The sequence below is a fragment of the Belonocnema kinseyi genome, chromosome 6 (genome assembly GCF_010883055.1).
Source record: "Belonocnema kinseyi isolate 2016_QV_RU_SX_M_011 chromosome 6, B_treatae_v1, whole genome shotgun sequence".
Classification (NCBI taxonomy): Eukaryota; Metazoa; Arthropoda; class Insecta; order Hymenoptera; family Cynipidae; genus Belonocnema; species Belonocnema kinseyi.
Window position 1 is genome coordinate 13,063,805 of NC_046662.1, and position 12,312 is coordinate 13,076,116.

General features: G+C 25.5%; 1 protein-coding gene across 1 annotated transcript in view; it reads left to right on the plus strand.

The window, feature by feature from the left end:
* LOC117175268 (NPC intracellular cholesterol transporter 1) overlaps positions 1 to 12,312 on the plus strand; it is a 91,937-nt gene that overhangs the window by 20,544 nt on the left and 59,081 nt on the right. The window contains exons 3-4 of the mRNA XM_033364976.1: positions 6,762 to 7,054; positions 11,669 to 11,861. Coding sequence (XP_033220867.1) covers positions 6,762 to 7,054; positions 11,669 to 11,861 — 486 coding nt within the window. The remainder of the gene's footprint in view (positions 1 to 6,761; positions 7,055 to 11,668; positions 11,862 to 12,312) is intronic.

The window sequence follows — 12,312 nt, forward strand, 5'->3', positions numbered from 1 at the left end:
TGAAGTTCCTACCAAAATGCAGTACCTAAACGTACTTTATTGCACTCTAATACATTTCCCAAAGTTTCAGCTCGATATTTTATTTACAAAAAAAGTTCTTAGATTCAAAAAAACATTCAGTGAACTGAAAAACTGTCGTCGGCAATATAGGTATTTAGCTGTGTCACATGCCCTTAATAATATTTTATATAGTCAGAGTAACCCCCACCACCATGACTATTTCTATCTGCTCTATACATATAGTAGCCTAAAACTTTCTTTTCATAACTTGAATCAAGTTTATTTTCCCAGATTCCGATTACGTTAAATGTAAATTGAGCCATCAATTAGCTTTTCTGATATTTAAAAATGTAGATAAATTGGTTTTATTTAAATCATCAAAAAGATTTTCAGTTTATATACTACACCACCTAGAGTAAAATCTGTATCATTTGAATTATAGTGATAACTTAAAATTCTTATTCTTACCTGTTTTTACTGAACTGTACAATTGCTTATCAGCACCATCCGCTATAGACTCTATTTGGTTAGGTTTTTTTTTTTTTACTGAGATTGGTTTGTTGACATTCTGGGATTATCTTGGAACCGATTATCGATAGTTCTTCTTATTGGGCTGCTGGTTTCGACTTTAGTTAATGCTTCGCATTTCCTATAGATTGAAATATATGTATTCCTCCACAATTGGTACATTATCAGCTGTAGGGTCCTTATCACAGTCTTTGGTTGTGTGCTCATCAGCTCATTCAACTCATTCAGGTTTTTTTCTGCAGTTTTCCGGTCAGCTACGTCCATAAAATTTTGATTGTTACAGCATTGTTAGGATTTCTTCTTCGAAATTTTTCCCAGCTAATCATATACAGTAGCAGATTAGCATAATCTCCGTTCATTAACAATTTTTGAATTGGTGCATTAACATTAACAGTGATTGCAGAGTGATGACTTGACCATGAAACCGGGAATTTTATTGACCGGGACTTAAATTAAAAAGCCGGAATTTTACATCTAATCGTAGCGAAATTCAAGTTTTTATTATTTTAATAATTTTGGCCAATTTAAAAAAGTGAATTCTACTTTATCTATAGTTGCAGAGCATATGAGTGAAAGTAATCTTCTTTTTCATTTTGGGACAGGAAGTTTTGGTAAAGAAATTTAATTTCACTTGGAACAGGAAATTGTCCACTTGGAACGGAATTTTTTTTTTAAATTCTTCCAAATTGTAGAAAAAGAAAGTATTAGAAAAAGAAAGTGCTTTAAGTAGTTTCTAGAATAGAAGTAGTATTTCGAAATGGAAATATTTCTAAATAATAATTTTTTTTTACATTTTTCGTTTGACATTTATCTTTTTTCTTGAAATTTCAACTACTTGCTGTTAAAATTTGAAAATCTTTCGTTAAAAGTTCATTTTTGTCGTCAGAATCCGATTTTTTTTGTTAAGAATTAGATTTTTAACAGAAAATAAACTATTTTATTTTTGGTTGAAATTTTATCTTTTTTGGATAAAAATTCAACTATTTGATTGAAAATTGATATTCCGCATTTAAAAATTAATATTCTTTTAGTTCATGTAATTTGTGGGAAATTCTTCTTTTTTGTTGAAAATTCATCTTTTTGGAAAGTATAAAATTCAACTATTTCAGTGAAAGATTCAGCATTTTAGTTGAAAAGTTATCGGTTTAGTGTAAAGTCAATTTTTTTAACAGAAAATTAAACCGTTCCATTTTGAGTATTAGTTGAAAATTCATCTTTTACATTAAAAATAAATTTCATTGGTTGAAAAATAAACTCTTATGTTAAAAATTTATTTTTTAAGTTAAAGATTTATCATTTTAATTGTAAATTCATTTCTTTGGTTGAAAAGTGAGCTATTTGATTGCAAATTTCTTTTTCCTTTGGATGAAAAGGAACTTTTTTACCGAAAATTTATCTTTTTTATTTAGATTTTCTTTCTTTTTAAGTCTAAAATAATTTTGTTCTTAAATTTAAAATACTATTCCAGTTGAATTTTCCATAATTTTAATTGAAAATTAATTTTCTTGGTTGAACATTAATTTTTTTACTTTTAATTGAATTATTTAGTTTTTGGTTGAAAAATGATCTTTTTTAATTGAAAATTTCGTCTTTTTTGTCAAACATTAAAACTTGATTATTTAGGTTTTAATTGACAATTTATATTTTTTACTCTTTTTTTTTTGAACGTTCAACTATTTCAGTTGAAGATTCACTGGTTTAGTTAAAAACTCATTTTTTTGTTTAAAATTTAATTATTCCAGTTGGAGGATTCATCATTTTAGCTAAAAATTCATCAGTTAAGATGAAAATTCATTTGTTTTACAACAATGTAACTATTCCATTTTCTGTTGAAGATTCTTTTTTTTTTTAGTTAAAAATTCAACTATTTGGTTGAAAATTTGTCTCCGGATTGAAAATTAAAATATTTTATTTAAATTCATATATTTGATTAAAAATTGTATTTTTCGATAGAAAATTAATACTTTGTTTCAAAATTAATCTTATTGTTTAAAATTTTATCTTTTTGGTTAAAAATTCAAGTATTTCAGTTAAATATTCATAATTTTATTTGAAAATTCATTTATTTTGAAAGTTTGTGTTCTATTGTGTTAAAGGATGGTTAGAATGAACGTCAGGATTTAAGATTTAAGAACCGTTTGTACTATTTTTTCCATTGGAAATGCATTCATTAATTTTGTATTTTTTTAGAAAGGTCACTGCCAATAACTTAAAATTACATAACTATGATCATCTTGCCCGGAGCTATCTAGGCGTGGACACATCCATTTTGTAGTATTTAAATATCTTCAATTTAATTAATTCTAAATTATGTAAAATTGTTTTCTCTTAACGAGGCTGAACGCTATTTACATTTTAAATAATATAAGTCCAGGGTACATTTATTTTTTCAATTTTTTAATATGTTATTGCAAAAGTAGTGAAAAACTGTAATATTTTCATAAATTTCAAATAAAATCGGAAATCATAAATATTTTTAATGTTCTCGTGCTCATTTTCAAGTTACATTTGTAAAGAATTGCATTAAAGTATCAGCATAATTCTACAATTTGTTTGTTGAGTTTTGCAAAAGGTGAAGTTGGGACAAAAAAATTGAAAAAGTTTGCAGTTATTGATTGTTCAGAAATTTTCCTTCTAAATGAGGCCAAGAAAATTCAAAAGTGATTATTATGTTGAAGTTTATTTAAAATTTAAGAAAACATTACAATTTAATTTATTTTTCAATAGCTTCATAAAAAAATAACCAAGCTACCTCATTCTGGGCTGATTTCATTAAGAATTTAAATGGTTTGAAACTTTCTGAGAAAATTTCTTCAAATACAAAATTCATCAAATTAATAATTCAAAAGTAACAGAATACTGCAAAATGGTGCCTATATTAAAGTGGCAAAGAAACGGTTTTTAAATCAATGTAGGATTTAAATGGGAAACTATTTTTTATTCACTTTTCGTAAATTGAATTTCAGTTAGACAGTTAAATTTTCATCCCGAAAACTCGAATTTTCGAGAACAAAGTTCATTTTCAGCCATACAAGATGAATGTTCAATCCGAAAGGGTGAATTTTCGTAAAAATAGTTGAAATTTTGAACAAAAAAGATTGCTTTTTACCAAAATAGTTGCATTTTGAAACAAAAAATTGAACTGTTCCATTTTTTGGGGGGAAATTTATCCATTTTTGGTAGAAATTTAATCTTTTTGGTTCAAAAATCAGGTGTTTGGTTGCCAAGTAATTTTCTACTGAAAGTTTAACTGTTCTTTTTTTGGCTAAAAATTAGCTTCTTTGGTTGAATATTTATTTTTGTGGCTAAAGAATAAGCTATTTTATTTATGGTTGAAAATTTATCTTTTTTGGTAGAAAAATCCCTTAATAATTGATATTTATTAATTACGAATTCATTTATTAGATTGAAACGCGTCTTTCGTGAGTTAAAAATGAAAGATTTTGTTGTCAAAAATTCATATTTTTGTATTAAAAACGCAACTGTTTTGCAAGAAATTCATTTGTTTGTCTCGAAAATTCAATATTTTAGATATTTTTTTTTGGTTATTGACTAAAAAATATGGTTTTGGTTAAAAATTGAACTCATTTATTGAAGGTTCTTCTTTTTGTTTTGAAAATTAGTCTGCCTTGTTTGAGGATTTGTTGAAAATTCTGTTTTTTTTTTTTATTTAATTAAACTATTTTTAATTGAAGAATTTTTCTTTTGTGGAAATAACTATTTGATTTTTCTTTGAGAATTCATTTTTTTTATCAAAGATTCATCACTTTGGTTCAAAGGGTAACTATTTTGTTGAAAATTCCTTTTTTTTTGGAAATTAATTTTTCAAACTGAAAATTGAACATTTGTTTTGTATTAACTTTAGTGATCACCGGGGTGTAAGGTTTTTTTTATACCTAGCAAAAATTTAGATCAGTCAGGTAAAATAAAAAATTGATGATGCGAAATTCAGAGGAATCTGTACTCATTTAATACAAAACATGGGGATTTAATTGCATTTAATTTAAAAATGTCAGTAGAAAAGTGTTAGCATCTTCCATTTTATACGTGTTTAAAAATTGTTAAACTTGAATTTTAAAAGTTAAAAATTCAAGAGTTCCATTTTGAGTGTTTTAATTTTCAACTCAGATTTTGTTAATTCAAATTGAAAAATTTTTAGCTTCAGAGTTCGATTTTAAAAATTTTATTGACCGTGAAAATTGTTTGCCAGGATAGCCGCTAGACCGGGAAACCGGGAATTTTTTGAGACCGGGAATTTTACAAATTTGCAAAAGAAAAATATGTCCACGTTTGATTTCAACAGTTTTTAAATAATTAGTTGAATTGTTATGATTTTCAATTATGCTATTATTTAGCTTACAAGGCTTAATTCATAATTTTTTTACTTTAAAAGTTTTCCATTCAAAATTTTTATTTTAAAGCTTACATTTTTAATTTGAAGAATTTTTAAATGCTTTCATAAAGACTTAAAAAAAATAAATAAGAGCCTTTGATGTGGGAAATTTTGGATAAAAAACATTTTTATTTAATAAATAAATAAAAAAAATTCAAATGTATCTACTTTGAGTAATAAAAAGTGAACAAAAACGATTTGACAAAAAGATTTTAAATCAGTTCAAAATTTAAGAATTTTCAGATTTTAACGTTAAAACTTTAACGGTATATTCGGTATATTCTTAATTAAAGGATTTTATTACGTTTAAAATATTGTTTCAGTCTAAAATATTCATTTTAACCCATTCAATTTGAAATTTTTAATTAAAAAATAGATTAATTATTGAATATTGAGCAATATTTGAATTTTTATTTAAGGCAAGTAAATTGAAACCAAATATTTAAAAGTAAAGAATCTTTAACTGAATTTTTTGACATAGAAAGTCTGGAATCGTTAAAATTTCAAAGAACCTTTAAACTTTGAACGTTACGATTTTAATTGTTGTAGAAAAAATTTAGTAATTTTAACAGATATTTTAGGAGTTTTAAAAAGATAAAAAATTAGCATGCAAATTTCAGAAAGTTTTCTTAAAATCTTCTAGAATCTTTTTTGAAAATTTTTACTTAAATCGTTGAAAAACTTTTTAAATATTCTCTTAAAATAATTTTTCAAAATGAAAAATTATTTTTAATTTTCCTATGAATCTTAAGAACATTTTTTTATTCTTTTGAAGCCTTTCATAATTTTTGAAAAGAATCTAATTTTTTTGTTACATTAAGTTTGAATCTTTTCAAAACTTCGACATATCTCTTAAGTTCTGAAAAAGTTCTGACAAAATTTCCAAAATAATGTTAAATTTAAAACAAATATAAAACAACTTCTAGTTTACTCAAGATTTTAAATAACATTTTGAAGCTTTCTAAAGTAGTTTGAACTATTTAAAAAGAAAATAATGAAATTTGAAATTTAAGAAGTGTTTAGTTAAAATTTTTTCAATTTTCCAATATTTAATGTTTCTAGCTTAAAATTTCTTAAAATTATATAATTTTGAAAAGTTTAAAGTTCAGTGATTGATTTTTTAATTTAGAGCATTGAACATGATAACGTGGATTTATATTTTTTTATACTGAATAATGTTAGTTATTTATTCCATTGACCATGAAAAATGTTTGCGAACCGGGAAATGACCGGGAATTTATTTCGTCGATTAAAACGGCCACATTGTTTGCGAACCGGCAAATTACCGGGAATTTTTTTCTTTGAATAAAACGGCCACCCTGATAATGAAATTATTAATTGACCATAAAAAGTGAAATTGCCGTGTAGGCATCCAGCTTGAATTTTATTTGAATCGAGAATTAACGATTAATGCAAACTCCTGAAAAAAACAAGAATCCAACGATTAAAATTTATTTATTATTATTTATTTATTTTATTTTCAATGTTCTTTTATTCTAATTTGATAATAATAATTAAAAAGACGAAAAAAATTAAAAAAGAAGGAAAGGTATGTGGTTGGTTGGTTGCCTTCTTATTTTTCTTTCCTCTTTGTTTTTATTTTTGTCTCAAATTTAAAAACAAAGGTTTTTTTAAAATTTTTTCAGGTGACAATAGGAGCATTTTTTCTTTGTCGTGGTCCAAATTTGGTCGTTGGATGTTGGATTTTTGTTTTTTATTTCAGGAGTTTGCAGCAATTTGATTATTGGACGTTAAATAGGATATTTAATTTGAATTTTAATCTAATTTAAATTTCTTAAATTTTAAGTTTAACGTATAAATCTTGTTGCGTTTGTTACAGATACTTCGTATGTAAATGGAATTGACGTTTATATAACTAACAAGTACTTGAATGGTACGTTCAACTCGTGCAACAAAGTTTCCGTGCCAAGCACTGGCCAATTAGCATTAGACATGATGTGTGGTGAATGGGGTGCCAGTAGATGCAGCGCAAAGAGGTGGTATGATTATATGGGGGATGCTGCGCACAACCTCTATGTTCCCTTTCAAATTACCTACAAGGCTGTGGATCAAGAAGAAAATGGCTTTCAGCCATTGGATCCCGAAATTACTCCTTGCAACAAGGCTCTTAATGTACGACCATCTTTTTTTCATTATCATTTAAATATTTATCAATAATACGCTGAACCGGAAATCACCGGGATTTTTATGAGCCCTGGAGAAATCGGGAAATGAGAGAATTTATTTGATTACCCAAATTTTGACTAATATTTGGGAGAAAAATCTGTCCCAGCTTGATTTCACCAGCGTTTAAAAACAATTGGTTGAATTTTTATCTTTTCCAACTCTAAAATTTTTCAGTTTTTAATGCAAAATTCATGAATCTTTTACTTTAAAAATGTTAGATTTTAGATTTAATTTTTAAGCTTATATTTTTCTTTGAAAGAATTTTGAAAATGCAATTTTTAAAGACCTAAACAATTAAAAAGCTAATCAACAATTTTCTTAAAAAGACATCCTTTTTGGTTGCAAATTCATCATAATTTGTTGCTGAATTCTTTTTCGGATGTTAAAAAGTTATATATTTTGGTTAAAAATTCGACTGTGTAACAGAAAATTAATGTATTGTTTTACTATTCTTATTTTGGTGTCCAGAAGTGAACTGAATTACTTTTTTAATCAAAATTTAAAGTTTTTTTTTTAATTCATCTGTTTTAGAAGAAATTTCATCTTTCTTGGATAAAAATGAAATTGTTCGGCTGAAAATTCAACTCTTTTTAAAGTTTGTCTTTTTAATTTTAAAATTTATCTGCTTTTGCAGAATTTAAATCTTTTGTTGGACAAAAATGCAACTGTTTTGGTTGAAAATTAAACTATTTGGTTAAAAATTCATACTTTTTGTTTACAGTTTATGATTTGGTGTTGAAAAATGCGCTGAAATATTTTTCATATGAAACTTCAAATTATAAAAGAAGTTTGTCGTTTTTTATTAAAAATTCATCTACTTTAGTACAAATTTCAACCCTTCGGTGAAAATTCAATTTTTTCGTAGAAACTTATTTTTCGTTTAAAAATTCATGTTTGTATCTAAACTGGAATTTTTTTTGGTTGAAAATTCAAATTAAAAAAAATTAAACATTAATTGATTTTAGAAGACGATTCTGAAAGTCCTTAACATTAAGTAATTTAACATCCGATTGAAACCGTATAAACTATTTTAAAGTTTAAAATAATTTCAAACCAGTAGATTCATAATAAAATGCTTTTATTCAATTTTCATTCTTATTCGAATATTTTTTCAATCTAAAATATTCCATTTTCATCCATTCAATTTTAAAATTTTCAAATTAAAAAAAGAGCAATTGTAAATTAAATATTTAATACTCAAATTATCAAACTAAATTAATTTTTAAGTGAAAGTGTTGAATTTTGACGTATAAATAACAATTGAACCATTATAATTTTCAACGACTTAAAGTTAAAATTATTTAACTTAAAAGAATTTATGCATAAAAAATGTTTGAATTTCACCATTCTAATTTTTAAAAAGGAGGTGAGAAGTTTGGCATTTAATTTTTTTCCGAATTGTAAGAGGAACTTTAATGTTTTTCAAATTTTCATTAATATTGATACCAGGAAATTTTATTCTTTAATTTTTCTTGAACAATCAAAGGGACATTTTTTATAATTAATATTTTTGACAAGTTGGAATGAAGAACATTTTTGTTTACAATATTTTATGAATTGGAAGAAGGATACGTTTTTATTTCTAACATTTTGATTCAGTTGGAAAGGAGAAAGTTTTGGTTAATAATTTTTTTTTTAATTGGAAGAGACCCTTTTTGATTTTTTATATTTTCATTGACTTGGAAACGATGAAATTTTGGTTATTTCAATTCATTTTCTTATTTTTTGAAAAATGACTTTACAACGGTTAAATTTTTAATTTTCAGCGTTTGAATTTTCTTTTATTCAATTTTCAATATTTGAGAATTGAATTTTCAATTTTCTTCAATTTTCAACAGCTTAAAATTAAATTCTTAACAGTTCAGTTTTCAACTGTTGAAAATTTATTTAAGAAATTTTTTGATAAAGAAAAGTGTTAAAAATGTTAAATTTACCCAGGAGGGAATTTATGAGATCTAAAAAAAATCCCAACTTTTATCATCCCCTAAAATGAGCAATCATAAACCAAATACTGAAAACTAAATAATTTGAACCTGAATTGTGTGAAATTGAAAGGCTTGAGTCGTTAAAATTTCATAGTGCTAAAATACAATTTTTATTTTTCCATCTTTAATTTTTTTAATTTTTTAGCAAAAGTGTAGAATTTTAATCTATAAATAACAGCTGAATCATTATTAATTTGGAATTATTTAAAATAAAAATAATTTAACTTTTTGTTTAAAAAGTGTTCGGTTAAACAAAATTTTAATCGGTAAATTTTTTATGTTTCTAGCTTAAAATTGCTTAAAATGATATATTTTCGAATATTTACAAATGTATTGTTTAATACCGGGAAAACCCGGGAAATGACAGTGAATTCTTTTTTTTTGGGGGGGGGGGGGGATTTTACAGTTTTTGAAGACAAAAAAATCCATCAAACTTTGATTTCAACTGTTTTTTAAATAATTAGTTAAATTGTTATGTTTTTCAATTATGATATTATTCAGTTTAAAATGCGTAATTCGGAAATCTTTCACTTTACAAATTTTCCATTTTAGATTCTTCATTTTTAAGTCTACATTTTAATTTAAAGAATTTTAAAATGCAGTTTTCAAGACTTAAACAGTTAAAATTTAGAAATTAGGCTTTTATTAAATTTCAAATATTATTTCAGTCTAAAATATTCCATTTTTAAACCGTTCAATTTAAAATTGTTTAATTCAGAAAAAAGAAAAAATTACTTAATATTTAGAAATATCTGGCTCTTCATTTAAAATCAGTAATTATAAATTAAATATTTAAAACTAAACAAGTACAACTAAACTTTAAGCGTTACAATTTTAATTGTTCTATTTAAAAAAATATAGTTTCTTAGTCTTAATTGTTGAATTTTGATTTATAAATAACAATTGAACACATATTATTCTTAGAAAAAATTCGAGTAAATTAAACATATATTTAGAAATTATGAAAAAATTCAAAATCATAAAAAAATTTTAAATAATTTAAACGAAGTGTCTACGTTTACCGACTAATTCTGGCTATTCATACCGAAATTTCGGTGCAAATAGTCCACGTCCTCATTTAAAACAAAATATAGATTTTGGCAGATTTCGAACAAAAAATTTAGAAGCTTTTTAAGAAATTTAAAAGGCTTCCGAAGTATAAAAAACATTTTCTAGGAAAATTGAAAATTATTTTATATTTAAAAAAATTAATTTTAACAGAATTTCTAAAAAGATTTGGAAAGATTTTCAAATTGATCAAACATGAATGTGGAAGATTTCAAAGAAAGTTTTTTATTCGGTAGTAAGAAAAAATCTGTAGGAAAAAATCGAAAAATAGGAAAAAAAAGATGCTTAGAAGTTCTGAAAAAAAAATTTTTTAATAATTTAAAATTTGAAAAAAGTAAAAACAGCATGTAAATGTTTCAAGATGTTGAAATAAAAATTGGAAGCATTTTAAAGATTTTCAAACTATTTAAAATGAAAATAATTTAGTTTAATTTTTAATTTAAGAAGTGTTCAATTTACAAAAAAAAATTAGTTCTTCAATCTTTGAACTTTATGATTTATATAAAATAAACAATTTTCATTTAATAGTTAAACTGAATTTAATTTAAAATTCTACATTTGAGAATTGTTAGTAGTTTCCATTTTATACGTTTAAATTATTGAACATTTGAATGCAAAATTTTGGGCTGAAAAACTTTTAAACTTCAATTTTAAATGTTCAAAATTCAAGATCTACATTTTTAGTAGTTAAATTTTTAGGTCAGTTTTTACTACTTCAAATGAAAAATTTGTTGGCTTCAGAGTTCGATTTTTTAAATTTCATTGACTGTGAAAAATGTTTGTGATTCGGGAAAAACCGGGAAATGACAGGGAATTTTTTTCTTTAATTAGAACGGCCACTGTTCAATTTATAAAAGTTTAAAAAAAAAACTATTTTTCAATTTAACTGCATTTAATATTAAATTTTTCATTTAAACACTGTTTTTTTTAAGTCTTAATTTAAAAAGTTTAAAATGCAAATGAATTCATCTTTGAATGCTTTCATTTACAATTCAGTTTTGATTTATTGAAGTTACAAAAGTTTTTTTTATTGTTGCATAATTATTTTTGACATTACTTTAAATTGTAGTTATTCTCTTGAGATATTGTATTAATTTTTTAAAAATATATTACTGACTTCACCTCAGAGGTCCGGGTTTCGATCCCTGAGCCGGTACCTCTGGAAATTTTTGAATGTACCTTTACCAAGGTTCTGGTGGTTCGGAACCCACCTTAAGCTGTAGGTCCCCCCATCGTGTACTTGACTGCAACCCAGTCCGTGAATGATGGGGTAAAACCAGGCTTTGTCCAATATGTCTGGACAGACTGCTCTCATCAGATCACTTGATTGCATTATAAAAATGCGTCCGTGACTGATGGGGACAGCCCCGTGCAAAAATGATGAAATAAAAAAAAATCCAACTCTAACCAAAAATGCCTTCGAGATGTTGGGCAATATAAACCTGTGACAACATTTCAACACAGAAATGTTAAAAAAAAAATAATAATAATAATGATTGTTGTTTAGCCGGGAACTCCAGCCTGCAGTTGTGTGGATTGCGAGGCAAGTTGTCCGGTGCCTCCCCCAGCGCCCCCTCTACCAAAACCGTTCACTGTCATTGGCTATGACGGCTACGCGGTTGTCATGACAATTATTTTCATCTGCGGATCAACCCTTTTCCTCCTTTCGATCTTTTGTTTCAGTAACAGGAAACAAATTGGTAAGTGCTCGTTTGATCTCTTACATAACTAGACACTTGATTCGACAGATCTTTTAGTTAGAAAAGATCGCAGTGATTTCGCATTAAAACTGAAGATTTATCTTCAAGGACAAAAAGTCTAGAAAAAATTCTTGAATGGGTATTAAAATGTGCAGCTCACAATTTACAATTCATAAGTTCAGAGTTCATAATTTTCAGTTGGCAGTGATTCTTGTTAGATTACAAAATTAATATCTCACGATTAATCAAGCAAGTTGTGTATCGTCATCTCACGGAATAGAAAATTTAAAGAGAATCTTTGTCTTTGCTCTGCTCGCTAATTATTGAAAGCTTTTCAAATATAATCATATTAGATCAATCATACGCAAACGATGAAAGTAACATTTAGTATTACAGTGCATGAAGTGGCCGATTTGCACTTGAAATAAATCAGTAAAATACTTTATGCACT